Source organism: Mesoplodon mirus, assembly GCF_964341445.2.
Source record: "Mesoplodon mirus genome assembly, chromosome: 1".
In the NCBI taxonomy this organism is placed as follows: Eukaryota; Metazoa; Chordata; class Mammalia; order Artiodactyla; family Ziphiidae; genus Mesoplodon; species Mesoplodon mirus.
This window is the reverse complement of record NC_138976.1, coordinates 17,670,888-17,698,575: the sequence shown is the minus strand read 5'-3', so window position 1 is coordinate 17,698,575 and position 27,688 is coordinate 17,670,888. Positions and strand designations below refer to the sequence as shown.

Here is a 27,688-nt window from a genome sequence, read left to right as displayed (position 1 = left end):
GCTCTTATTCGATTGACCCCACTGAGTCATTCCGCAGCTGGACTAACTCTAGGTTAGACAGGGGATGTGATTTGCCTAAGGTCACATTTCTGAGTCTGACTCACTCAGCAACTTCTGCATGCTGGGCACAGTGCTAACAGAGATGACAACCAGCAGGCAGTGTCCTTCAGGGAGTTCACAGCCCACTGGTGACAACTGCAGGGAAGTGGGTAATTAAAATCCAACCTGGTATATGCTTTGTGAGAAATCATCAAATTGCAAGTACTTGCTGGGCATGCAGTGAGCATACCCTTAGCTAAATGCAAACCACTATATATTAATAATCTCGGTTAATCCTATAGCAAACCCCATCTCCATTTAGAAATAAAGAGGGACTTCCCTGGCGGTCCCTTGGTTAAGACTCCGTCCTTCCACTGCAGGGGGCACAGGTTCTATCCCTTGTCGGTGAACTAAGATCTCTCATGCCCCATGGTGCAGCCCCCTCCCCCCAAAAAAAGGGCCGAGAGGTTAAGAGTGTGGGTTCTCAGAATCAGGTTCCAATCTTATCAACTTGGGGCCCTGTTATTCAATTACTGTGGCATCAGTTGCTTATCTCACAGGGTGATTATGAAGACTAAGTGAACTATGCACGTGAAGTGTTTAGCTGCAGCCAGACAGTTTCGTTATTGTTTTTGTTTGTTGTTTTATCGTCGTGAAGGGTCACATTATCTACCCGGGATGTCACATCCAAGCCCATCCTCCTTCAAACTCCTTCCTACTCCTAAGCTATACTATATGGTCACCTGCAGGAGCCTGTAGTTGGCCCCAAACGACCCAGGGTCCTCGCCTGCCAACAGGCTAGACCATCGCTTACCTGCGAAGACTCTTACCCCTCCTGGCTCCCCCCAAACGAGACTTGGCTTTGGGTTCCTGGGTAGCTTCTACAGAGGATGTAGAGTGTGCTCTCCTATCTACCTCCGCTGTCGGCCTCCCAGCTGAGTAGGAGTAAGAATCCTTCACGAGAGCAATTTGTTCATCAGATAAGCTTATCTCTAGGCTGCTGCGGTGTGTCACAGGGAGAACTGAGGGGCCCGAAGAGCTACCTTCTCAAGCGGTCCAGGTTCTGTGCTTGCCCCAGAGTGGATGTTGTATTGTCTCCTTGGCCCATTTCTCAGATGGCAAAGCTGAGGTGGAGCGAGGCCTTTCTGAGAGGTGCCAAGGCTTGGCTGAGGAACACTCCTGGAGGCCATGGTTTAGCAAAGGGGTTGACACAGATTGGGGTCAGACACGTGAGTTCTGGTTTAGCTCCCGACTTGCTGAGTGAACTTGGGCCTCAGTTTCTTTAACCGTACAACGGGGACAGAAAGCTGAACTACGTGTTCCCCAGACACCTCGTTCTTTCCAGAGGGCTCGCCGCCACCCGGCCGCTGGGCCGCGAGCTCGGGCCCCGCTGCCTACAAGCCCCAGCATGCGTGGGGGGAGGCGGGGCGCAGTGACGGACAGGCGGCTCTGCGAATTGGCGCCCGCCAAGGGGCGCGCGTTGGCGCGTGCGCAGAGCGCGGCGGGCGGGTGGGCTGGCAGCGGTGGACGCGTCGGAGCCGCGGGCGGTCAGGTAGGGGGCGGGATGGACGGTGGGGGACGCGGGACCGAGGCCGGAGTCGCGGGCGGTGGCTGACGAGTGGCGCGGGGGGCTGTGCCGGCGTGCAGCGGCCGGTCCACGCCAGAATGGCAGGGTCTGGGGGACCGGATCTGAGGAGTGGGACCGGGGTGGGGGTGGGGCTGCGCGGGGGCAGGCTCGGGAGGCGGCGGGGCTCCGAGACGGGGCTGAGGAGCTCGGAGCAAATGCGGCCGGGAGGGGAGAGAGGGACTCTGAGAAGAGTCGTGGTGCAGCATCTCGGGAGGTATGAGGTAATGTGGGGCCCTGGGGAGAGACGGGTGCAGCATCTGGGAGACGGGCGGGGATCTGAAGGCCCTCGAGGGACCAGGGGTGCAGAATCTCGGAAATATGAAGGAATGGTGGAGCCTTGGTGAGGTTTGGGGTGCAGAATCTCAGGAGGCTTGAGGGAGTCTGGGGGCACTAGGCTTTGGGGCGGGGGGCGAGATCTGAGGTCAGAGGGAGCAGGGTCCGGGGCTATTCTCATGGCTGAGGAGGAAGCGTTTTCCCGAGTGGAATCTGGGGAAGAATGAGGGGCTGAGTTCGTGCGGGAAGCAGTATCTGGTCGGCAAAGAGAAGAGACCTGCCTAAGGTTTGAAGCGACAGAAGACACGGGTGGGCAAAAGAGGAAGGAGCAGGGCTTGAGGGCGGGGCAGGATTCCTGATGGCATGCAGGGGGTGGAGGCTCCGCTTGAGGGCGGGCACACATCTGAGGTGTGGGACTGGGGTGTTCAACTGTGATGCAGGGCTGAAGGCTGCAGAGGTTTGGGAACAGATTAAAGGATCTGTGTCAGAGGGATTCAGGGCACGAGTGAGCAGCTGGTGAGGCTGGCAGGGTAGAGCCCGAAAGGCTGGAATTCTGTATTGTAGGCGAGTTGGAAATGGGATTTAGGAAGGGTTGAACGGTGGGGTGGAGAGGTACTGATTGGACTGTACAATTAAGAGACTGAATAGAGTCGTGGATGGGTGTCTAGGGCCGCTAAAGGAATTTTCCTGAAGTCTCTGCATGGGAAGCAAAGGGAGTTCTGGGGATCCAAAGACCTGGAAGTAATGTATGAAACTGTATATGAGTGTATGAAGTTGAGCAGAGTTCAGGGGTCCAGCAAGAAAGTCGTAAGCCTTTGAGCTCAGGACTCCTGAAGGAGCCTGACTGCCTGTGAGGGGCAGAACCTCCCTCAATTATTAGCCAGAGATCCCTTATCATGAGGCAGCCGTGGTACGACCACTGACTCCACTCTGAACCCCAGACCTGCTGAAAGTGGTAGGCTTCGGGGGGTGGGGTGGGGAAAGAGAGTGGTCAGTGGAATCATAAAGCAGGAGACTCTTCAAGGTCACCTATCCAATCCCCCCTTTGCCTGTCCCTTCAAGCTGTGGTGACAGCTAGTGTGTGAGACTTCCAGGGGATGAGTGGAACATGATCTCACGTCTTATTTTCCTTATCAGTGATATAAGTAGATTGGGTTAATCCCACATGAGGTGTTTGAACTGGGAGAGAGACAAGAAAAGGGCATCTCAGATGCATTGAGCATTTAGTCCTGGGCCAAGTTCTAAAGAAATGGTTCCTAACTGGCAGTGGTTTTGCCCACCAGGGGACATCTGGCAATGTCTGGAGCCATTTTTGGCTGTTATAGTTGGGGTGGGGAGGACTACTGGCCTCTCGTAGGTGACACCAGGGACGCTGTTAAGCACCCTACAGCACACGGAACAGTCCTCACAACAAAGAAGTATCGGGTCCAGAATGTCAGTATTGCCAAAGTTGAACTCTGCGCCAGAGTCAGATATCCTGGATTCCGATCTCGCTCTGTCTTGAATGAGTTACTTAACCTTCCTGTGCCTGGCTCTTCATCTGTAAAATGGGGTTAATAACAGGACCTACACCACAGATTATTGTGACGACTCAGTGAAGTAAATCAGAGTGCTTCGTGTCTGGTGCGTAGTAAATGCTCAACATTTAGTAATATTTCATTTTCATATCTACTTTCTTACTCGTTTTCATAACAGCCCTACTAAGTAGGTGCTACAGTGTCCAGTTTTACACACAAGGAGACTAAGGCTTAGGCAGTGACTTGTCTAAGGTTCCACAGCTAGAGATGGCAAAGGTAGGTTCATATTCAGATCTCTGTAATCCTGTATATTCTCTCTTCCCTTGCTTTTTCTTTGCTGGGGCCTGCCTGGTCTTACTGTCTATCTCAGCTCATTCCCCTCTAATGAAAGGATGGCCCAGTGAGTATCGCTGAGTATCAGATTGAACTGTAAAGGGAATAAATCCATCTGATTAGGTAGGGAGTAGCCCTGGACTTTGTTCTTGATTTGCTCTTAGGCCAGGACCAGTGGGTAGATAAGGAGAGGACCTTGAGGTTAGCAGACAGGATGAGGTGCAGGAGACTAGAGGGTGAGGTATGGAGGCCATTGGCTTGAAAAAACACTTCATAGCAGGGACCGAGGCTGAAGGCATCCATACTCTGGAAAGTAACTCCTGTTCTGAATGGTCTCTTGTGGGCTTCTTTCCCTTAGAACAGAATGACAGCATTTGCTCTGTCAACTCCAGGACTAGCTATAGCATTGCCGAAACCAGCTCAGAAACATAGTAGGACTGCATCAGAAGGCCAGAGACTTAGCTGGAATATCCACACACAGCCCTAAGGAAGACATGTAATGGAAATGGAATCAGCCTGGGAATCAGAGGCTTAAAGTTCAAAATCTTTCCTCTGCTGCTAATTTACTAGGTGATCTTGGACAAGTACTTGCCCTTATCAGCTTCAATCTATTGAAAACACGAATAGCTACCACTTATTGAGCGCTTATTGCGTGCATTATCTCAGTTAATCCTGCCAATGATCCTGCTAATAATCTAGGTGCTATTCTACATTCTACAGATGAGAAAACTAATAGGTTAAATGATTTACCCAAGTCTCCATAGCAAGTTGCAAAGCAGGGATGTGAGCCCAGATCTGTCTGACTCATAAGTTACATTATACTAGTTTTAGTAGAAAGGCTTTTTCGATACTTAAGAGCCCATACACTCATGTCTGGAGAGTGCTTGGTGGTCAAAAGTTTACAAGGCCCTTGAGGTGGATCATTGTCCATGCACACGGATGTGCTGCCTCTTTGACACTACGACCTCCATTAGGTTCTTCTAGTGGAACAATCAGATTAGAAATCCATTCCTAGGTACCTTTACCAGCCTCTCAACCAGAGTGCCTAGAGTTAATCAGCTAGGAAACCATAATACATCTTTTGCGTGGCTGTGGTTTTATGGCTGGGAGTTGACACACCTGGATTTGAATCTCACTTCTACTACTTTGCAGCTTTGAGACCTTGGACAGGTTGCTTTTCTTTGAGCCTAGTTTCCTTATTTATAAAGAGGAATAAAACATACTTCACGTAGTTATTATGAGAAGAAGAGGTAATGTGTAAAAGGTGCCTGACGTTCAGTAAATGGCAGTTTTATGAGAGGTAGCAATTACGAGAGGATGGTGAGGCTGGAAGGGGACTGGGTATTGCTTTGCCAAATTTCCTTGAACCTAAGCAGCTCCCACTGGTCTCCCCCAAATTCCCATCCCCTCTTGTACCTTTCCCAGGATCTGCTTCCTGATCCTTTAATCAAAAGCTCACGGTTAAATGTGCATATGCTGTATGCAGAGAAACAAACTGAGAGTAGGGTGGGTCGAGATCAGTTGGAAGTCCCCCGAGAAGACTGCTGATTTTCCCCTTGTCCTATATTCTTTGAGTCTCATTGGCAGCATTGCACATGTTTGTGGAAGATTCAGGGGATCCTTTCTAGGTCCTGCAGTTTGGGGGGAAGACAGAGAAGTGTTTTTTTTTTTTTTTTTTTTCCAGCAAACTCTATTATTGATTTAGAGTTTTAGCTAAAGGTTTTTTTTCACTACAGACATGCCCTTCTGGGTTGTTTTGTGTGTCCCATAGTGGTACAGCTTTGGGGTCATGCCTGCATTTCCCGATGAGCCCCTACTTGCGGAGTTTATCTTAGCTGTTGGCAGGTACCTTAAATGCCCTGAGTAATGTAACATTAGGAATCCTCTCCCACACACAGAACTGGGTGAGTGTCAGATGAGGACCTCACTGACTTTCTTAAAGTCAGCCCTGTAGCCACTCCTGGAGAGTGACCATTGGTGGCAGGGAGATGGTTATGCACTTGCTTCGCATTCCACTCAAATGCTGGAGGAATAAACAAAGTTTAGAAAGCTGTCATGAAAGGAAATGTGATAAGCCTTGCGAAAAACCCAGTCAAACCAGGGGACTGTGAAAGAAGTAGGATGGACCTTTATGTCTTGTGAACGGAAATGTAGGTGCTGTTTCACATGTTTTCTAGTTTTTATGTGAACTCTGTTCCTGTCTGTTTTTGCTCAAAATTATATCTCCAGTGTTTTCATGGGGCTGGACTCATAGTAGGTGCTCAGTAAAGATTGGTTGTTTAATTAATTTCTTAAAGTCCTGCAGTTTTGCTCATAGCTTAAGCCCCCCAAGGGGCTAACAGGTTTAGGGAACAGAGACATCTAGAGAACTATCCCATGGTGGGGATTCAACCACTGGATGGCAATTTGAAACCTTAGGTCATCTCTAATCCTTTGATTTTGAGAACAGATAAAACAATCTCCAGGGAAGGTTCAGAATTTTAATTTTTTTTTTTTTTTTTTTTTTTTTTTTTTGCTGTACGCGGGCCTCTCACTGCTGTGGCCTCTCCCGCTGCGGAGCACAGGCTCCGGACACACAGGCTCCGCGGCCATGGCTCGCGGGCCCAGCCGCTCCGCGGCATGTGGGATCTTCCGGGACCGGGGCACGAACCCGTGTCCCCTGCATCGGCAGGCGGACTCTCAACCACTGCGCCACCAGGGAAGCCCCAGAATTTTAATTTTTTAAGTGTATTATCTGATATCTTCGATACTGTCTGCCTTTTGAAAAGTGCCTGTTCATTCCTTCTCACTGGCTGGGTGGTCGCCACCACAACCACTGCTGCTGCTCCTGCTATTACTAAAATCTATTTTTTATTGCATAATTACTTTAATGCCCCTCTTGGTATTTTCTGAACAAGAGAAGTTGTGAATCATCCATTTGCCAGTTTCTAACATGGATATCTAGTGTCCTCAATCAAATTCCTTCAAAGCTGACAGGTTATTAATCTTTATGTGCCTTTATATGCCATAAAAGGAAAGATTCTTCATCCTTTCAAATGCAGCTTGTAAACTAAATGCTTTGTGGATACTAGTACTAGTTGTTATAATGTTAATACTCTTCCTGATTGTTACTGAAATTATGATAAATAGCAGTTTTTCATTGCATACCTACCAGTTTCCAGACTAAGCACTTTATATGGATTATTATCACAGTAACCGTTTTCTACGGTAAGAAATTATCATCACAGTAACTATAAAGTTAGTTATCTTCTATAAAGTAAGAAAACAGGTTTAGTGAGATTAAATAACTTGCTTCCTGTCCCACAACTTGTAAATGACATGCTGATTTGATCCCAGTTCTCTCTGACTTCAAGGTTCATGGGCTTTTGTTTTTGTTCTGCTACCCTTGTTACTTATGTCATAGACTGGGGAAAGCCTAGTGGTGCCAGAAGCAGCTAGATCAGGCTAGGGTATGACTACAGAATTTTCCTGAGTCTTACGGCAGCTGGAGCAAACACAGCTTAAGGGGTAGATTCTCATCTGAAGCTGAATCAGAGCTGGGCTAGTATCAGTATGGGGTGCGCAGTACTAATCATGAGATCAAAGAAATTGGTGGGGGTGGGCAGTAAGCTGAGGTGAGGGGTCAAGAGTTGACAGTACAAAGTGCACAACAGGAAATATGTTCAAAGTATCGGGAAGGCAGCCAAAATTGTAAATAACATGTTGGGGGTTCATTCTGATTGGTTTTAGATTTTATAGCTGGCAGAAAATGGGCAGCTAACTTAAAGACTTGGGATGATAAGACAATTCCTTTCACACGTACGTCTTTTCAAGGGAAACTGAGTTCAAATTGACTTTCCACCTGAATCCTTCTCTGTGTTAACAGTAATGATCAGCTGTATCCTTCTGCAAGAGAGGGGCTGTATCTGCCATTCCCACAGCCTCAGACCTAGAAAAGGCCTGAACCATGTCTCCCATTTCTGCAACCTGGGAACACCACTTTCAGCGGAAGCCTAGCCTGATAGGCAGCTGCCTCCACACCTGACGCTTTATTGATGGGACGTCACGTTTCCTGGCAAAGCATGGCAGCTTTAGGAAAGGAATCCTTGGCATTCTCTTTTGCCTCAGAGAGCCTCGTGAAGCTGCATACAGCTGAGATATTTTGGGGAATGGACGTGGGCATAGTAAATTCATTTTTTAAAGTGGATGGCTTAAACAGGGAGGCAGGAAGCTTTTTAATTGAAGGAGGTGGTATGATATTCCAGAAAACTGGAGAAAGAATTTGCTGGTATTTTTACACGTTGGCAGACTTGTTTAATTAGCTGATCTGCAGTGCCAGTTCTGAGAAGAACAGATGTCCCTGTGCACTGTAAAGTAACATGCTCTGGATCCAGATACCAAATGTTGCCCTCAGTCTGTTGTCCCAGATGATGGAAGAGAGAACTGAAGCTATTGGTTTGGAATTGAGGAGGTTTGCATGGGTCCTGAGCTGAGGTTTCTATCAGTGTTTCTATATGACTGCAGCCAGACCCGTGACATGTAAGCATTCAGCGTTCACAGCTTAGTCACATGGATAGTCCCATGAGACCTTTTAGGTTCATGGTATGTGGTAATGTGTTATTTTGTTGAGGCATGGATCTGAGTCATAAGAGGTTGCCAGGCTGGTGTGTGGGAGTGGGTCACTCAGCTAATAGAGCAATCTAACCCACTCTAGAGCAGCTAAATCTCATGATTCTTAATTGTGGAGACAATTCTATGCTGTTAGGCAGCATTTCTCAGAGTATGGTAAGTGTTGTATGACGGGAAAAAAAAAAGCTTGAAGTAATGTTGGGTTAAATAAAGTTAAAGATATCTGCGCTGCATGGTTCTACCATGTTTGCACCATGTGACCTTGAGCCAGTTTTTCTGAGCCTTAGCTTCCTCATCTGTAAAATAGGGTAATGAAAATAGTACTTACATTATAGGGTCATTATGAGTATTAAATGAGATTAAGTATGTGGAGCGTCTAGCGTGGTATCTAGCACATAGTAAGCACTACATGTATACTCTCTCCTTTCCAGTAGAAGGAAAGTGGGATTTCAGGGAGGTTGGATTGACTTTAGACAGACCGTGCATGTCTGCTCCAGAATATCTGTCAGACTGTGATACGAAGCTAAATATGGGGCAATTTGTAACACGTATCTCCGCGCTGACTCCCCTTCTTCGCTATGGGTGGAGAAAGAATTAATGACACTTGCAAAGCTTTTCTCAGCTTGCTGCATTGCCCTGAAAACCAAGCTAACTGGTCTTCCTCCTCCTCCTTCTCGAAGGCTGACCATCTGCAGATCACAAGACTGCACAGGTGCAGCTGTAGGATTTGCATTTAAGAAGGGCTGAATTTATCCTTGTGCCTCACCTTGCTAGATCTATTCATTCTTATTTTGGGTATAAACTGACATTGACATAAGGCTGCAGAGAGAGCACTGAGATCTCTGTGGTTCTACTTCGTGAGCATATGTGGATCGAGGAGGGTGGGAGGGTTCATGGCAGGTACGGCTTGTAGGAGGGGGTATTTCAGGCCAAAACTAAGTCCCTGATAAGGGACTACCATTTCTCAAATCATCCGGGCTTGAGTCTTTGGCTGTCTTAGCGCTACCACTTCCCCACCCCAATCCCCTCAGCTAACAAATCTTAGTGATCGTACTTATGGAATATTGCTCACATGCATCTTCCTTCCATTTCCACCACCTGCTCCCTAGTTCAGGCTCCCTGTAACTTTCGCCAGGCAGTTTTGCCGTAGCTTCCAAACTAGTTTCTCTGCCTTTTCCCCCACTGCATTCAAGCCTTGATCCTATTAGTTCCTGGCTCCAAAACATGCATTGTTTCTCTGTGTTCATCGGAATGAAGTCCCAAGGTCTCGTTTTGGCTCTGAAGACTTCTCATAATCATTCCCCAGTTTATCTTTCCAAACCAGTCAGTGACTGAACTGAGTGATGGTAGCCATTCTCTAAATGTTTCTTGAGTGATTTAACTCGTAGAGGCAGTGGAATAATGGCTTCCTTTTCTCTTTAGCAGGATCCAGCCCTCTGGAGCATGAACACTAAGCTGTTCGGTCCTGGGCTGTGCTAGCAGAGGCCCCTTCAAAGCAACAGCAATGGCTGCGGCGGCAGCTTCTCACCTGAACCTGGATGCCCTGCGGGAAGTGCTGGAATGCCCCATCTGCATGGAGTCCTTCACGGAGGAGCAGCTGCGGCCCAAGCTCCTGCACTGCGGCCATACCATCTGCCGCCAGTGCCTGGAGAAGCTACTGGCCAGTAGCATCAATGGCGTCCGCTGTCCCTTTTGCAGCAAGATTACCCGCATAACCAGCCTGACCCAGCTGACGGACAACCTGACGGTGCTGAAGATCATTGACACGGCTGGGCTCAGTGAGGCCGTGGGGCTGCTCATGTGCCGGTCGTGCGGGCGGCGGCTGCCCCGGCAGTTCTGCCGAAGCTGCAGCGTGGTGTTGTGTGAGCCCTGCCGGGAGGCGGACCACCAGCCTCCTGGCCACTGTACGCTCCCTGTCAAAGAAGCAGCTGAGGAGCGGCGTCGGGACTTTGGAGAGAAGTTGGCCCGTCTGCGGGAGCTCATGGGGGAGCTGCAGCGCCGGAAGGTGGCCTTGGAAGGAGTCTCCAGGGACCTTCAGGCGAGGTACAAAGCAGTCCTCCAGGAGTACGGGCACGAGGAGCGCAGGGTCCAGGAGGAGCTGGCGCGCTCCCGGAAGTTCTTCACGGGCTCGCTGGCCGAGGTTGAGAAGTCTAACAGTCAGGTGGTAGAAGAGCAGAGCGACCTGCTCAACGTCGCCGAGGTGCAGGCTGTGTCTCGCTGTGACTACTTCCTGGCCAAGATCAAGCAGGCAGACGTGGCACTGCTGGAAGAGACAGCCGACGAGGAGGAGCCGGCGCTCACTGCCAGCCTGCCCCGGGAGCTCACCCTGCAGGACGTGGAGCTGCTCAAGGTCGGCCACGTCGGCCCCCTCCAAATCGGGCAGGCAGCTAGGAAGCCCCGGACGGTCAACATGGAAGACTCCTGGGCCGTGGAGGCTGCAGCCTCTGCTCCCTCTTCCTCCGTCACATTTCGAGAGATGGACATGAGCCCCGAGGAAGTGGCTGCTAGCCCTAGGGCCTCGCCTGCTAAGCAGCGGGGCTCTGACACAGCGGCCAGCATCCAGCAGTGCCTCTTTCTCAAGAAGATGGGGGCCAAAGGCAGCACTCCAGGCATGTTCAACCTTCCAGTCAGTCTCTACGTGACCAGTCAAGGCGAAGTGCTGGTTGCTGACCGTGGCAACTACCGTATACAAGTCTTCACCCGCAAAGGCTTTTTGAAGGAGATCCGCCGCAGCCCCAGCGGCATTGATAGCTTTGTGCTGAGCTTCCTTGGGGCTGACTTGCCCAATCTCACTCCTCTCTCAGTTGCCATGAACTGCCATGGGCTGATTGGTGTGACTGACAGCTATGACAACTCCCTCAAGGTATACACCTTGGATGGCCACTGCGTGGCCTGTCACAGGAGCCAGCTGAGCAAACCCTGGGGCATCACAGCCCTTCCATCTGGCCAGTTTGTGGTAACTGATGTGGAAGGTGGAAAGCTCTGGTGCTTCACTGTTGACCGAGGAGCAGGGGTGGTCAAATACAGCTGCCTCTGCAGTGCTGTGCGGCCCAAGTTTGTCACCTGTGACGCCGAAGGCACTGTCTACTTCACCCAGGGCTTGGGCCTCAATCTGGAGAATCGCCAGAACGAGCACCACCTGGAGGGTGGCTTCTCCATCGGCTCTGTGGGCCCTGACGGGCAGCTGGGCCGCCAGATTAGCCACTTCTTCTCGGAGAACGAGGATTTCCGCTGCATTGCTGGCATGTGTGTGGATGCCCGTGGTGATCTCATCGTGGCTGACAGTAGCCGCAAAGAAATTCTCCACTTTCCTAAGGGTGGGGGCTATAGCGTCCTGATTCGAGAGGGGCTCACCTGTCCAGTGGGCATCGCCCTCACACCTAAGGGGCAGCTGCTGGTCTTGGACTGTTGGGATCATTGCATCAAGATTTACAGCTACCATCTGAGAAGATATTCTACCCCTTAGGGGCTGGGAAATAGCAGTTTCTTCTGCTCCCCGAGCAACCTCCCTTCCCTATTCCTTGGTTGTTGGTGGTACTGTAGTGTAGACCTGGCCTGTGTCCTGATTCCAGCTGGCTAATCCTAGAAGTTTAGAAGCTCTGTCTTCTAGAGTTTTTCATCTGCATTATCTCCTCGCCTAGGTTTAGAGCTTTAACAGATGCATTACCCCAAATAGGACACACGATATGAGGTTAGCTGATGTTTCATTAGAACTTAGGCACTTCTAAGGCTTCAGCAGAGAGCCTCTTGCCCCTGTATTTGAAATTTTCCCGTGTATTGAACCCTAGTTGCTTTTCCTCTCTTTTGGCTTTGATAACTCTGGTCCACTATTTCCTTCCTATTGTAACATGCTCCATCTGTGACACTTTCTCTTCAACTCTGCTGCGTTTAGTGTGCATGCATTTAGTGGGGTCTACCCCACCTTTCAGTGACACTCCAGACATCATATTCCTGTGGCACGATGTCTCAGGTCTGACCACCTTTACCAGTGTGAAAGACCATTCATTTCGTGCCACCATGGGAGCTATACAGTCCCTTTGGGAAGCAATACCTCTTGGCTCTGGGGGTTTTGTGCCATCTTGGATTGGTCTGTAATTGGCAGATGTGACAGAGAATGGATTGACCCTCGTTGGTGTCGAAGGCTTTAGCCTGGAAATCGCTTGCCTCTTAAAGGAGCATGTGGATTGGAATTATGCCAAAGCATAGGAAGTTGGAAATAAACAAAAATAAACGCTAATATAGTCAGCAGACGTTCTTGAATAGTCTCTAGAGCGCATCATTTTTCATATTACCTCTCTCCACTGACCTGTGCTAGGAGTCGTCTGTGGAATTGTACAACACGGGCCAGGGCCAACAAAGTGGGGAGGTGGACACATCTCATTTTCATTGCTAAAGCAAAACTGTTTGGTCCTTATTCTGTATTTTCCTCAAGTCAGTGCGTAATATTTGGTTTGGGGATTTATTTCCACCCCTCTATCAAGCATTAACTAATTGATCATTGTTTCTTCATCTCTGGTAGTCATGTCTTTTAATTAAATATGGAATTTGGGGTGTGAGGGGAGGGATAAGGTGTACCTTGCTGCTTTGCTTCCGTGTCTGACACTGCATTCTTTGAGAGTAGTACGAATCTACCTAGGTCAAAATGCAGCAAAAAGCACTATTATGTAAAGATAATCCAAAACTTACTTCCACATACACGTGTACAGAATCAGCCCCCAAGGTCTATAGTCACCAGCACCCTGTTCTAAACTCAGCCTCCACCATCTGCTTTATCCTTATAATTACAGTTCAACAAAGGAAGAAACTTGTGCTTTTAGGAAGCCCAGAAGTGGGTGAGGGACTTTGTGACAAGGTTCCTCAGGCTTTGGTGTTTACCAAGCAACATATCTTGTACTCTGGGTGCTGGGCTGATGACAAGCCAAAAAACTATTACCTTTCACAGACGCAAAATCTAAGCCGAGCTACTCAAAATTGTTTTTTTGGTGGTGATGGTCGTGCTTTTTTGGCCTCTCTTGTGATAGCTGCCAAAGGATAGGAAAGGAGCTAATTAAAATGATGTTGAACTGGTCTGTCCGGTGCTTTTCACCTGGAGAAAGCCCCATGTTCTGATTATGAAATTGCATCCGATTTCTAAAGACTGTGTAATTGAGAGGAAATTGATCCAATTAAAAGTGTATCACAAATGACTCCACTAGTTGTTAGAGCCACTTTATCTGTCGTAGCACCTGGAAGCAGGAGATCTGTCTTTGCTGTCAGTGGGGGACTTGCTGAGGCAATAATGGTGGCCGAGGCCTTTGGCACAAGGTTTGCAGCAGAGATATGGATATAACATTGTGGGCTGGCTTGACATAAACAATGCCAGGAAACCTCCAGCTGCCTATGCCTTTGGAAGGAAGTGCTGTCACTGTTGGCATTCAGCATTTAGGTCTAACCCATCTCTGAACCACACTCATGCCTTGGCCTTCAAATGCAGCAGGTATCTGCTGGCTCAGAATGGAAATAAATGTGGTCTGAATGTTTTTGTTCCTTTGATGTGAATATTTTAGGCTGTGCTGTGCACAGTCAATTTTTCAGTTATCTACCAAGTTGACTAAATTACAGAGTATAGTAGCCTCAAGAACCTGATTTGCTCAATTATAGCAGTTTTTTGTTTTTTTGTTGTTTTCTCTTTTTAAGCAGTAATACCTTTATTCAGATAAAGTCTTACGTGCAAGTCAATTATGTAATAAATCAAAGTGCAGCTGCACTGGTTGAAGCAGGCCTGTGGGCCTGGAGAACAAGCTTATCCCCTCACCTAACCTGTGTACAATTGCAAAACTCGTGAAATCTACGGAACACTTTCTGAAATCCTGAGTGTAAACACAAGGAGTTTGTGTCGCTGCAAGTCAAATACGTATCTTTCCTATAAAAATAAAACCAGGATTTTCTTTTGGTGATTTACTCAGTTTACCTAGCTATAACTAAAATGCCACTGTATATTTTCACAGAATATTAAGATTTAAATTTCATTTATTCATTCACTTGCTCATTAGACATATATGACATCTACTCTCTTTTATTAATAGCAGTAATTATATGAGTAATGAATGCAAAGATGACTCGATCATGAACCCTGCAGTCAGGTAGCTTGTAGTCTGGCTGGAGAGATAAGGAATGTAAAAAATAATACAAATATACAAAAGAATAAGATAAACGGTGCAAGATGGAAATAGAGTGCCAAGTGTTTAAGAAAAGACTGCTTCTAGTTGAGAGGATCTGGTACCTGAAGGGCCTTGCAAGTAGAGGGAGTGTCATGAACACAGGTACAACATACCAGGGAAGAGTGAGAAGCTGGTGCCAGCAGGAAGTTCAGACCACAAGAGTGAGTGGGCATTAAAGCAATTCAAAGGTCAAAAGTGGTCCATTTCTCCATGACCCTTCAAATAACAATGCAAGTGCTTCTCTTTTACCTGTCCTAAAACATATCATTTACTCCAGTCAGTAATCATGGCTCAAGGAGGCTTCATTCTTAGGGAACTGGTAGGGTATGAATCAGAATCTCCTTGGAGACCTGAGGGAGACCAAGGTGGAGGAAGATGGTGTAGTTTGAAAGTACACCTCCCCGCCCCCGCCCCCCCCCCAATATTCTAACATACCTCCTTACTGGGAATGCCTGATGACATTGTCTCAGAAAAAAAAAATAATAATAAAATCCTGAAATAATATCCAGTTGCTCCCCCTCAAAAGCCTAAGCCAAATGAGTTCTGCAATTGCAGCGACATAACTTTGTACTAGAGTCTTACTGCCTTTTTGATGTTTGGTGTTGACAGCTTTCAAAACCACCATTCTCTCTTTATCTTCTGCCCTATATCTGGACATGCTGCTAAGAAACTTCAAGTACTTCCACCTTTAGTGCCCGTGGGAAGTCCCAACCACACAAGTCCTAGCCCCTGCATGGGAATCCTCACCCCAGCCCCAGCTTCAAGACACCATAAAAACCAACGTGGCCTCCTTTTCCTGCTCTCAAGCTATTTCTGGACCTGCTTGGTAGCCCACACTGCTCTCGCCAGAAACCCTCATCATGTGAGTTAGAAATCTTTTCATACCCACTTGGTGGATCTATAGCATCATCAATCTCAACATCTGAACCAGGTTTTGGGTGGGTCCCCTTCTTCTCTGTGGGATAACCACACACCTGGCACAATAAGCAGTGTTAGGCAATGACCACCATCCCAGGGGCTCTCTATTCTCTTGCTTTGGTTTGCTGTTTTGAGGCACTGCCTGCTGGCAACCTTGTGCTTTAAGCTGTGCAGCCTATGCTGCATCTGCTGAGCCCTACCACGCCTCTCTTATAGGTTGAACTGAACTGAGTTGGAAGATACGATAATTGGCGTTAAGGGGCAAGAGCAAAGTGGCCCTGGGTCATGTGTCTTGGTCCAGATCTATCTGTGTCTCAGATGGAATCATGTGTCTAGATTCCAGCACAAGCTGTGACTTCAGGGGAATGACCCTTGCCCTGTGACTACTGGTTGGTTGTCTCAGCCAGGCATTGCCCCCATTCTATAAAGTGCTCAGGGAAATACTGATACCTTATGCAATCTATGGGTCTGTTGGTGGTGGTTCACGTGCAGGAAGAGCAGTCACCACGTGGAACGTGTGGTCTACACTCTAAAAGCAGATGGCTCATTAGGACTCTACAAAATGTCTTTGCTGCTGCTATGTCACTGTTGGCCAAAACAAAAGATCCTGATCTTCAGGGTTATAGAGAAGAGCATCCATGGTTCCCTTGTGGCACAGCTGAGGGGTTAATTCAAATTCAGTTTAAGCCCAGGATCCTTAAACCCTATGAAGGTTATTGCCATGAGGGAGACCCTAATCCTGATGACACAGATTTGCAACTCTGGAGGAAGAAGCTTATGAGTAGGGTAGCGAGGACTCTCCCCGGCCCCTCATCACAAAACTATATACAGTAACCACCAAAAGAAAAACAAACAAACAAACAGTGAATACAGGAGGAAACAAACAAAAAACTCAAATAGAGGTCACAATTTGACCCAATTAGAATTCCAAAATTTACTAAAAGAATTTATACAAAAAACAAAAAAGTTCGAAGATTGCTAATTGGTTTTGGCGCCTCGACAACCTATAAACTCTGAACTAGCTTTTAACATCAGCTGAAATGCACTAATTACCAAACTTTCATGGCTTTAATCAATACTGGGGCTCACATTAGATTTACATGTGGGAATTCCCCTAAATTTAAACAAGGTATGCCCCATAATCTAAAGGGAGTTACTAAGGACATTTCAGAATATGTAAGGAAGACAAATAGGTATACCTCACCTTAATCATCAGAACTAATGCCTTGCCTAAATTCCCCATGGCCATAACGCTCATTACCTTGAAATACTCCATACTGAGTATGGATGCTCTGACCCAATGAGTAATAAATTAAAATTGAATGAAGTTTTGGTACTTACACTTGGCTTACCAAAATGGGACCACATGGACCCTGCCCTCCCCCATTAGTTAAAATAGTTAATATGGCCCACATTAAACAGAACCTTTGAGGTTTAAAATCCATATACAAGACCTATTTAGAAAAAGAGTGATTATCCCCACTGCTTCATTATTTAACAGCCTAGTTTACCCTGTTCTTAAACCTGAATGAAACCTCACAATGGATTACTGCAACCTTAATGCTGAGGCCCCCCACCCATTAATGCTTCCATACCAAGTACTGAAATAATAAATTCCATCCAATCAATAACTGTTTAATACTTTGCACTCATAGACTTGGCTAATATGTCATGTTCAGTGCCTATTTCAACAGCCTCTCACACATAGTTTGCCTTCAACTTCAAAGGGACACAATCCCCCTTTACCTAGCTACCCATGAGGTACCTCAACAGCCATGCCTTCACACACAATCTTTACAGACAAGATCTTAATGCAACCAACTTTCTCCAGGAGCACGGTAATACCATCACACTGATCACACCCTCTTCCAAAGACATTAATTTGACATGCTCCTTGAGGACATACAAACATTCACAAAATAACTCACAAAAAGGGACGGGCCATTGCCCTACGTTAAAAAAAATTGTATATTAAAAAAAAATTCTGACTCTATTATATCTGATGCTTGATCTCTGCCAGCTTTCAAACCCCGCTACTCTCCCTTCCCCACTGGCTCCCTCACCTGGGCAAGCCTAAATGCTCCCACCTTTGGTGCCAGAGGGAAGTTCAAGCCATGCAAGCCTCAGCCAGCATATGGAACCCACTCCAAGCCCACTCCACCTCCCTTGCCATTATATAAAAGCCAAGCCAGGCTCTTTTCCTTGCTCTCTCATGCCATTTTTGGACCTGCTTGAGAGCCATCTTTGCTCTCCCCAGAAAGCTCCATTACATGAGTGACAAAGCTTTTAAAATCCTCTTGATGTGTGTGTGTAGCATCATCCGTTTCATCATCTGAACCAAATAATGGCTGGGAGTCCATCCCCCTAATTCAGAGTGACAACAAATGTTTAGAGTTAAATATTAAAAACAACGTCATAATATGATAAGCAAAAAATTTGTATAATTTTAATTTCTGAGCAACCACATGAATAAAACCATGTGCTTTTGTGAAATGACATTGAATATTTACACTTAAAAATAATAACTCTCTAAATCTCTCAGCCCCAAGAATCTGAAACTTGTTTGACAAATTTAATAACTCTGTAAAAATGTTAGAAATAAAGTTAAATTAAAAATATTATACTCAAAGAGTAGAGAGGGAGCAGGCATGTGTGTTACCTCACCTGATCCATGACTCTGGGGCTGGATCTAGGAGAATAAAACTTTCATTGATTGATACCCTGGAAGAAATGTACAATTCACATACAAATGGCACATATACCCTGGATCCTCCAAAAAGGTTAATTAATTGTTAGCTAAATGAAAGGTACAAATAATAAAGGAAAAAAATCTAAAAGTATGTATTCTTCTCTTCTGCTCTGGTGACCATTGCCACATATGCCTGTTTTTCTCCTCAATGAAATGGGGATATTAACTCCAGCCTATTTAATATGTACCAGGACTATTCTTAATATCCCGTAGACGTTTTAAAATCTGTATTGGAGTATAGTTGCTTTATAATGTTGTGTTAGTTTCTACTGTACAGCAAAGTGAATCAGCTCTACATATACATCCCCTCTTTTTTGGATTTCCTTCCCATTTAGGTCACCACAGAGCACTGAGTAGAGTTCCCTGTGCTGTACAGTAGGTTCTCAGCAATCCCACTACTGGGCATATACCCAGAGAAAACCATCATTCAGAAAGATGCATGCACCCCAATGTTCACTGCAGTACTACTGACAATAGCCAGGACACGGAAGCAACCTAAGTGTCCATCAACAGAGGAATGGACAAAGAAGATGTTGTACATATACACAATGGAATATTACTCAGCCATAAAAAGGAATGAAGTTGGGTCATTTGTAGAGACATGGATGGACCTAGACCCTGTCATATAGGGTGAAATATGTCCCATACATCTTACACAAGTAAAAGGTGGCCTAAAATGGGCAGCCTGGACAGCCTCTCTCTGAATGAGATAAAGCCTCTCTAAATAAAACATCAGAAACAATACTGGGTGTGGCAGGGGGAAAAGCAGCTCCCTAAGGAAACAAGTTACAAAAGAGGAACTTTATTTTTATGCTGGGAGATGTTGTTTTCTTCCTATGAATTCAATGACCTATGAAACTAGGTCTCAAACCTGCATTTTTCAGCTCTTACCTTCCTTTTGACTGGTATATATGCAGTTGCCCACTTTATACTGCCAGTTGGCGTGCCAACTGTGGGCTGGTATGTTCAATGAAGATATCCCTTAGAAAACTTACACTCAGCATATTTAAGACAACTCAGCTCTCTAATACCTGCTGTCCTGCTACTGTTCCATTTAAGGAACACAAGCATCGACTCGGGCATGTAGGCCCGAAACTTTGGCACCATTTCTAATCACTTCCCTCACCTCTCACCTCCCACCTTCCACTATACAATCATAGAGTTCTCATCCTACTAGCAGCTTAATATTTTTCACATCCCTTTATTCTTTTCTTCATTCTCATAACTATGAAAATTTAAGCTCCTACTAACCTTAAGTTTAAGCTCTTGAAACACTGTTACAACTTCCTAACTGATCTTCTTAAATCTAATCTAGCATCCTACCTACTACACTTCCTCCCACCCCAAATCAAGCCCAATCCCACACCAGCCAGAGTCAGATTTAAAACGTAAGTGCTAATAATATTACATAAAACATTTAAATGACTTTAAAATGCTCCTGGTGAAAGGAAAAATTCCTTAACACGGTCTACATATCCAGTGGGATTTTATTCCCACCTATTTATCTTTCTAGATTTATCTCACCACTGCTTCCATCCCTCTCTAGGCCATTTCAGTCCTTGCTTTTATGCTACCTAAAACACTCTCCCTCTCCCTACCCACCAGTGTCTCCTAAATCCTACCTCTTCCGGGTCTTCTGAGGTGTCCACTACACGGTTTGAGTCAGGTATCCACACCACCTTTTGTGTTTCCGCCTTGTAGCACTGACTCATTGCATTGTGATTTCCTCGTTGCCTACCCCTCTCTAAGGCTACACTGAGCTCTGTGAAGGCAGAGCGACTTTTAATTTGCCGCTGCATCTGCAGCATCTAGCGCGGTACCTGAAACAAAGCAGGCACTAAAACAGTTGCTGGATGAAACCAGGGCAGGGGGTCAGCTTAGCTCATATGTTGATACACATGAACACTCTGGGTCACATTTATAGCACCAGCTGACTATGCCACCTGCTCCTCCCACCAGCTGCCTCGCTGAATCACTGACTATTAGTTGCAATAGAAAAACGGGATGTGGTTGAAAGCTGGGAGGAGTGGTTCCCTCAGATTTCACTTTCCTTAGAGAATCTTCTCAGCTATAAAATAATTAAAAGTTGTGTTCCTTTCTGGAAATTCAACCCAAGCTTTGTCTTGGTGCAAAGTCACCAGTGCTTCCAAAGAAGGCTCAGAAAGACACCTTCGATTGTGTGGTATGTAAATGATATCTCAATAAAGCTGTTAACAAACAAAAAAGATGTACCTTTGAACACATGGTCCCTTGAATTGCCTCTCAACACGCTTTCTTTGATGGGGAAGAGAGAAGAAGGAACTAGTTCGAGTCCTAATCCTGTCACTAACGTATAATTCCTTTGAGCAAGTTGCTTATTCTCCCTGGGACTCCATTTCATTATCTATATTAATAGAGTTATTAAATTAAGGATTTTTCCCGTTGTAAATGTCAGTGATTCTGGTGCCCCAGACCTTAGGGACTTCTTGAGCCAAGAGCTCCAAAAGGAGTCTTCCATCTCCCTGGACACCTGTGGAATGGGAGGGGCCAGAAGTGCGGATCCCAAGGACCCTAAGGAGGCACCCCTGGGGCACAGAGCTGGTGTGTCGGATGAAGACAGCCAAGGCCAGCTCCAACCCAATGGATCACTGGTCAAGTCCGCCTCTAAGGCCTGCCTCAAAGCCTTCACCCTGACCCAGAGCCAAGGTGTTGCTAGGAAACAAGAATCTGGAGCCAGCGGGCCGACATCATGCAGGCTGGAATCATGTTGGTCTATCTGCCTCTTTTCTCACACTTCCCGACCAAGTACTTCTAATTGCTTCAGAGGAAGAGAAAGGCCTCTCAGAGAGAACACACTTGCTGGAGTGCCCATTGTGGTTAAATAATAGGAAAAAGTAAGTGGTGAGAGGACTGGAGTGAGAAAGGATGGAAGAAAGAGACGGCAAGAGAGAGTACCTTTTACCACCTATGTACCTTGGGATTACGTATCTTACCCACTCTGAGTCTCAGTTTCCCAGGCATAAAGATACCAGCTTTAGAGGCCTGTTTGGAGGATTAAATGAGATCATGTATGTGAAGTGCCAGCGACTCTCCTGCCATATAGTGCTTCTCAGTACATGGCTTTGGTCATTACAGGGGGGCAGTAGTGTATGTGGACTTTGGAGTCAGACAGTCCTGGGATAGAATCCTGCCTCTGTCTATTACCAAGCCACATGACCTTGAGCACATGAGTTTTCTCATTTAGAAGATAAGGATAATAACCTGGACCTCACAGGGATTTTACAAACACAGTGTGAGATCGTGTGATTAATTGTTTCATAGGAGAAACAGAAAACAAGTCAGTCATTGCTGCCCACTCCTCTGTCACCCGGCCCCCGCCCTCCCCCTACACACCCCTACACATTCTTGACCACTATAAGCTTGGTGTTCGGCTGTGCAAACACGCTCCCCTGTGCTGCACCGCTGGGCTCCAGGCTGTGCTTTTTGATAACTCTGCCTTCTATTCCCACCTCCAGGCTCAGGCAGGACTAAAATTCACAAGCTGGCAGATCAACAGGAGACAAACAGCCATGGTGTTAGAAGGTCTGGCAGGAAGAAGGCTTATATCTTAGGCTGCTGTGGTCAGGGCTGCAAAGAGCTACCATCATTCTGCTTTTGTTTAGTAATAAGCATCATCACTAGCTTGATTGTGTCTCACTGTAATAAATGATAATAATACTAGCTAGCATTTCCTGAGCACTTCTTATATGTCAGGTGCAGCGATAATCACTTTACAACCATTGATGCTTTTAATTCTCATGAGAATACCGTGAGGCAAGCATGATGAGGCCCATTTTAAAGACAAAAGGACTGAAGCTCAGAAAACCCTAAGTCACACCTGGCACATGGGACGGATGACTCACACACAGCCTGATTTGTATGTTGTTATTTGTTGAAAGGTAACCTCTGATAAGGAGCGGGTAAGAATGACAGATTTCATGTTGAGTTCCTACTATGGGCCGATGAATCATGTGATCTCGTATCATCTTCATAGCAACCCTCAAAGGTCCAGATGTTTTTCCAACGATTCCTCTGGTACCTCCCTTACTGGTCCCTTGTTTTCATTTAATTTTAGGCATTTGGAGATTCAGCCTCTCCTATTTGTGAGAGTTCTCTGCTGTGGACAGAGCCAATGGCAGAGGCGCAAAGACATACAAAGCTCTAACAAAGAAGCCAATGGCAACCCTCAGGAATGCCGGAGGGGATTCAGGCACTATTGCTCCCAACTGCTCTGGGAGGACTCAGCACCTGCCAGGCTGCCCCACACACCCAGCCTGCGTCTTGCCTGTGCAATCCCTCTCCACCTCCCGAGATGGCAAATGCCCTCACCCCCCAGCGCTCGGCTTAGAATCTTCTCCAGGGAAATTCCCAGCTCATCCCACGTGGTTAGGGACCCACCTCCCCACCTTGCCTCCTCCACCCCTGGCCCTACACCACCACCACCACCACCACCACACACACACACACACACACACACACACACACACACACACACACACACACACACACACCACACACACACACACACACGCGCGCGCCTTATGCCTCCCTGTCACAGCATGTATCCAAAGGGTCGTAATCATCTGTTCACCTGCTGAAAATCTTTCCCATTTGACTGTGGGCTCTTTGAGTGCAGAGAGCATGTCTCATTCGCCTGGGCATCCTCAGCACCGGACACAGGCCCTGGCATATACTAGGGGCTCAGAGCACTGTCGTGGAAAGTTGGGGGCTGAGAAGGGACCAAGGGAACGTGTGAGACAGGGGAGGGAAGGCGCCCTGTGGTGTGAATCTGTGTGGGAGGCTGCCCTCAGGGTGCTAATAATGACCTGGGAAGGCAAAAGCTTCCATCTGGGTATCTGCGTTCCCTCCAGACCATTTCGTTCTCAGAAGGGGGCTGAAGGCAGAGAGAAAACAAAAGCCCCATATTCATCTCCAGGGAAATGCCACATTCTTAGAGCAAGACTGATGCGAGCGAAGGGTCCTGTCTAAAATCCTCCTCCCGGAGTCCCTGTGAGACCTTCCTGGGAATGGGACTATGATAGGGGAACAAGCGTGGTCTGGCCCCAGTCTGAAGAGTGTCAATCTCTGAATGTGTCCCCTAACTAGGACAATGGGGACAGTCTCCAGTGGTTCAGGAAATGATGTTATTTGTGCATGTGTTCTTGTGTGTGCAGGAACTCTGAAATAAGAAAATGGGCATGCTGCCAGATGAATGGCTCCGTGATCTATGAGCATGTGGGGGGGCTTTGGCAACTAGGAATCTTTGAATTTGCTGTAGGTTTTCAGGTGAAGAAAGACCAAATTATGCCTCTAGCTGGTTATTAAATTTCCCCCTTTGCAGCGGCAGGTCCTAATGGATTACCTAAACTGACCTCAACTTTCCCATCTGTAGAGTGGGAATAGCTAACCTAGATGGGGATGGAAAACACCTTACACGAGTCACCATTTCTTACTCTCACATTCACGACAGATACCGCTAAGCGATTCGACCCCACCAAGCCTGGTCCTGATCCAGAATCTCTTTCAGTGAAGTATTCCAGGCAGCATTTCACTACCATTTGATCATAACTGACACATAAGGGAAACTCAGGTCTGGCTAGATGATTGCTAAGGCCTCTCTCAGCCCTGATGTTTTAGGGTTTGGCTTTACCTTATAACATTGCTCCTAAGTTACGCTAGAGAAGCATGTTGTGCAGAGGGGTGAATAAAGAGAGTACTTCCACCCCTGCCTGAGCTGAGGGACTGAACTCCGAGTCTCAGCTTTCCCCGGTTCTTTCAACTGTGGATAAGAGAGACAGAACAGGAAAGCAAACAGTTCCCCTGGGTCTGATGCCAACATCTGAAGAGGTTTCTGAGGCTGCTGTGATAGAGGTGGACAAGCAAGGTCTTTGTGCTGAAAGCGGCCTGTGTTCAAACCCCTGCTCTGCCAAGTTCCCTGGGGTGAACTCCCGTAAATCATCTCCCCCGTCTGAGCCTCAGTTTCCTCAAGCGTGAAACGCAGATAATGATGCCTACCTTACAGGCTGGTTGTGAGGAGTAAATTGGATGAAATAATGTATGTGGAAGTGCTTTGTGAGATGCACTGTGCTGAGCACAAGCGGAGGATTATTATTCTTGGGACGTACCAATAGGAAAAATACTAGGGTGTTCCGTTCCAGATGGACTCAATCTAAACCGGGGAACAAATGCTTTCTTTTGGTAATTTCATCTGTAGAAACAGCAGTCTCGTGGGCCTATTTGTGTTTAATGAACCACATCCTGTATCGTCTTTTTGCATGGTTCCGAGGAGAAATAAGTTGGCTGTCTCCTTTGGCGTGCCGCCGGCTCGAGAGTGTCCAGGTCGTATTTAACGTCCTCCTGTCCTCTCCAAGAAAAAACACCCGCCCAGAGCTAGACCTATCCTACAAACAGCTGCACGGAGGCCAAGGGGCCAGGGGAGGGGCAAGGGATACCCAGCCACCTCCCATCAGCACACTGGGACCTTGTCCAGGCTGAGACTTTAACCCAAGTGATAGTTAAGGAGTACGAGGCTCAATGTGACTGGAAGGCAGAGAGCTTGGAGACAGATGGGGCTAAGGAGGTTGCTGGGGACACAGCAGATCTGAGAAGGCCCTGAGGCCATGGGGAGGAGTTTGGAAATTAGCCTCAGGGCAATGACAAGGCACCCAGGAGTGTTCGTGGAAGGAAGCGCATGATGGGATCTCCATCTTAGAGACAACCCGTGATGCTTAATTTTTTATGTGGACTTGACTGGGCCATGAGGTGTCCACATATTTGACCAAACACTATTCTGGATGTGTCTGTGAGGGTGTCAGTGAGGGTGTTTTCGGCAAAATAATCAGCAGACTGAGTAAGGCAGATGGCTCTTTCTGATGTGGTGGGTCTCATTCAATCAGGTGAAGGCCTGAATAGAAACAAAGGCTGACCCTCCCATGAGTAAGATGGAGTTCCTCCTGCCTGAGTATTTGAGCTGGAATGTCCATAATTTCCTGCCTTTGGACTCGAACTGAAGCATCGGTTCTTCTTAGTTCTAGAGCCTGCTGGCGTTGGAACTGGATCTCATACCACTTGCTCTTTTGGATCTCCAGTTTGCTGAGATCTTAGCTTGGACCTTCTCAGCCTCCATAATCACATGAGCTAATTTCTAATAATAAACCTCTCTCTCTCTCTCTCTCTCTCTCTCTCTCTCTCTCTCTCTATATATATATATATATATATATATGTATATGTGTGTATATATACATACATACATCTAGAGATACAGAACCAATTGTATATATAGCTTTCATATATATTATACATACCATAAATATCATATGAATATATATCATATATATGTTCATATCATATACACTAAAGAGAATTTTATCTATCTACCCATCTATCCTGTTAGTTCTCTCCGGAGAACCCTGACTGATCCATGTCCTCAGGGCTGTGCAGCTGGATTGATGTGGGACAAGACTGGATGCAGGGAGACCAGGCAGGGGGCCAGCGCTAGAGTCCAGACAAGCCATTATGGTGGCAGCAGTGAGGTGGAAAGAAGTGGGCAGTTTCAAAAGCTATTTGGTAATTAAAACTGATAAGACTTGGGATGGTTTGGAAATGGGGGAGCGAGGGAGAGGGAGAACGTTGAGGATTTCTAGGTTTGCGGCTTTGCCTCTAAACAGATACAGGTGCTGTTCACCAGAACACTGGAAAACTTCTAGGCTGTGTGGGGCAGAGTCTGGGCAGGCAGAGAGCTACCGTGATAGCACATATCAGAGGAAAGCTTGGAGGCTGAAGTACAAAGTGGGAGTCATCAGGGTAGGGATGGCAACAGAGAGCGTGGCTGAGAGTCCCCACAGAGACAAGGGCAGTCCTGCAAAACCATATTGACCGGTTTGGCAGAGGAGAATAAGCCAGCAAAGGAGACAGAGAAGGAACAGTCAGGAAGGAAGGTGGGCAACCAGCAAGATCTGGTACCACGGAAGCAAACACAGACAGTGCCTCAAGCAGGAAGTGGTCAACGCCATCAAATGCTAATGAACAGTCCAGCAAATGGGAACTGAAAACTGCCCCCAGATGATTTCGCCAGGGAAGCAGACCAGTACCCATGCAGGTCTCAGCTCTGAGATTGACTCCTTTCATGTCTGGTGGGCATTTCTGAAGCAAGTTCCCTCAGGAAACGGAAAGCCCAGGAGAGTTCTCCAGCTCACGTCAGCCCCTGGGCTACACCTGTCCTCACAAAAGGAGGTGACACTTGACTCCACCTTTCCCTTCTCCTCCCCCTCCCCAATCCCTGAGCTGCCTTTCAAACAGCCAAAATGCCTTTAAAGAGTAATCTAGGAATGTTTCAGGTGACATTCAAAAGGGCATCGTAATTCACATGGAAATGCAGAAGTTCATTCCTTTGGACAGCCTTGGGAAATTAAAGTAGAGATTAAACATCTCTTCAAGGTGGCAACAGGCACTTATCTGTGGGGACATCTCTATGCTACAGACTCTCCCAATCTAAACTCAAGAGCAGTTCAACCGTCACGTGGAGAATGTCCTTTCATCAGGGTCACCGAGTCTCTAAACTTGGAAAAGGCATATTAATCGCATACACTTTCCCTTCTACACTTTTTGTTTCTCCAATTCTCTTTGTGGATTTTGGTTTCCCTGTGTCTATCTCTCTTTGTTTTTCTGTCTCCTCCTATTCCCCTCAGTCAGTCTCTCTCCGTCTCTGTCTCTGTCTCTCTCTGTCCCTGTCTCTGTCTCTCTCTCTCACACACACACAGAATGAACAATTCCTTTACATGCACACATCCTTTACCTTCCATAGTCACTTTCTCCGTGAAAAAGAAGCAACTGAAAATTCAGGAAACCTATCAGACTCGTAATTTCTGCATTCATCACTATCCCCTCTGAATAGAGAATGACAAGGGATAACAAAAGTGCAGGTGTCGCAGACACCTCCCTAGTAGAGCTCCCAGGCTCCCTCCCTCACTGGCTCCACCCCAGCAGTCCCTCTCCGCCTGAGTCCAGTCTACCCCTGTCCTTAGTGTTGAGTCAACTGACAAGAGAGTGGAGTAAAGTAGCAGCCATATCTCCCCCTGCCCCAACATATACACGTGTGTACCTACACACACACACATCTGGGATCACGGTTACCTGAGTGTATGCAGCAGCCATGGGTGGAGGGAGTGGATTGGATCAAGATAGTAATTAGATGCCTGGCTCAGTGGTAGATAAATAAGTCCATCACTGATGTGTCTATGCTGTCATCGGATCCCGTATCTTGCATACGGGAAAGTAGATCTTAAGAGTGTGAACCGATTTGCCCAAGATCACACAGCTTGTAAGAGGGAAGCTGGGATCTGAACCAAGGTCCATCTGACTGCAAAATCTGTGTTTTATCTGCAAATGAGGAAGTCTTTGTCCAAGA

General features: G+C 46.9%; 2 protein-coding genes across 9 annotated transcripts in view; one reads left to right on the top strand and one right to left on the bottom strand.

Annotated features, from left to right (window-relative positions):
• ASTN2 (astrotactin 2) overlaps window positions 1-27,688 on the bottom strand; it is a gene marked incomplete at its 5' end in the record, with an annotated part of 924,983 nt that overhangs the window by 215,002 nt on the left and 682,293 nt on the right. The gene's annotated exons all lie outside the window — the stretch shown is intronic.
• Window positions 1,526-12,906, top strand: TRIM32 (tripartite motif containing 32). 6 transcript variants are annotated; one of them, XM_082640992.1, is made up of 2 exons: window positions 1,526-1,591; window positions 9,823-12,906. In XM_082640992.1, the coding sequence occupies exon 2, from the start codon at window positions 9,902-9,904 to the stop codon at window positions 11,861-11,863; it is 1,962 nt and encodes a 653-aa protein (XP_082497118.1). In that variant the 5' UTR covers window positions 1,526-1,591; window positions 9,823-9,901; the 3' UTR covers window positions 11,864-12,906. The 6 variants fall into 6 exon arrangements, with proteins under 6 accessions (XP_082497118.1, XP_082497119.1, XP_082497121.1 ...); XM_082640993.1 differs by having other exon boundaries at window positions 1,532-1,591; window positions 9,820-12,906; XM_082640995.1 differs by lacking the exon at window positions 1,526-1,591 and adding an exon at window positions 1,801-1,887 and having other exon boundaries at window positions 9,820-12,906.

Coding starts and splice junctions, on each gene's coding strand:
- TRIM32 (XM_082640992.1), top strand. CDS start 9,902: ATGGCTGCGGCGGCAGCTTCTCACCTGAACCTGGATGCCCTGCGGGAA.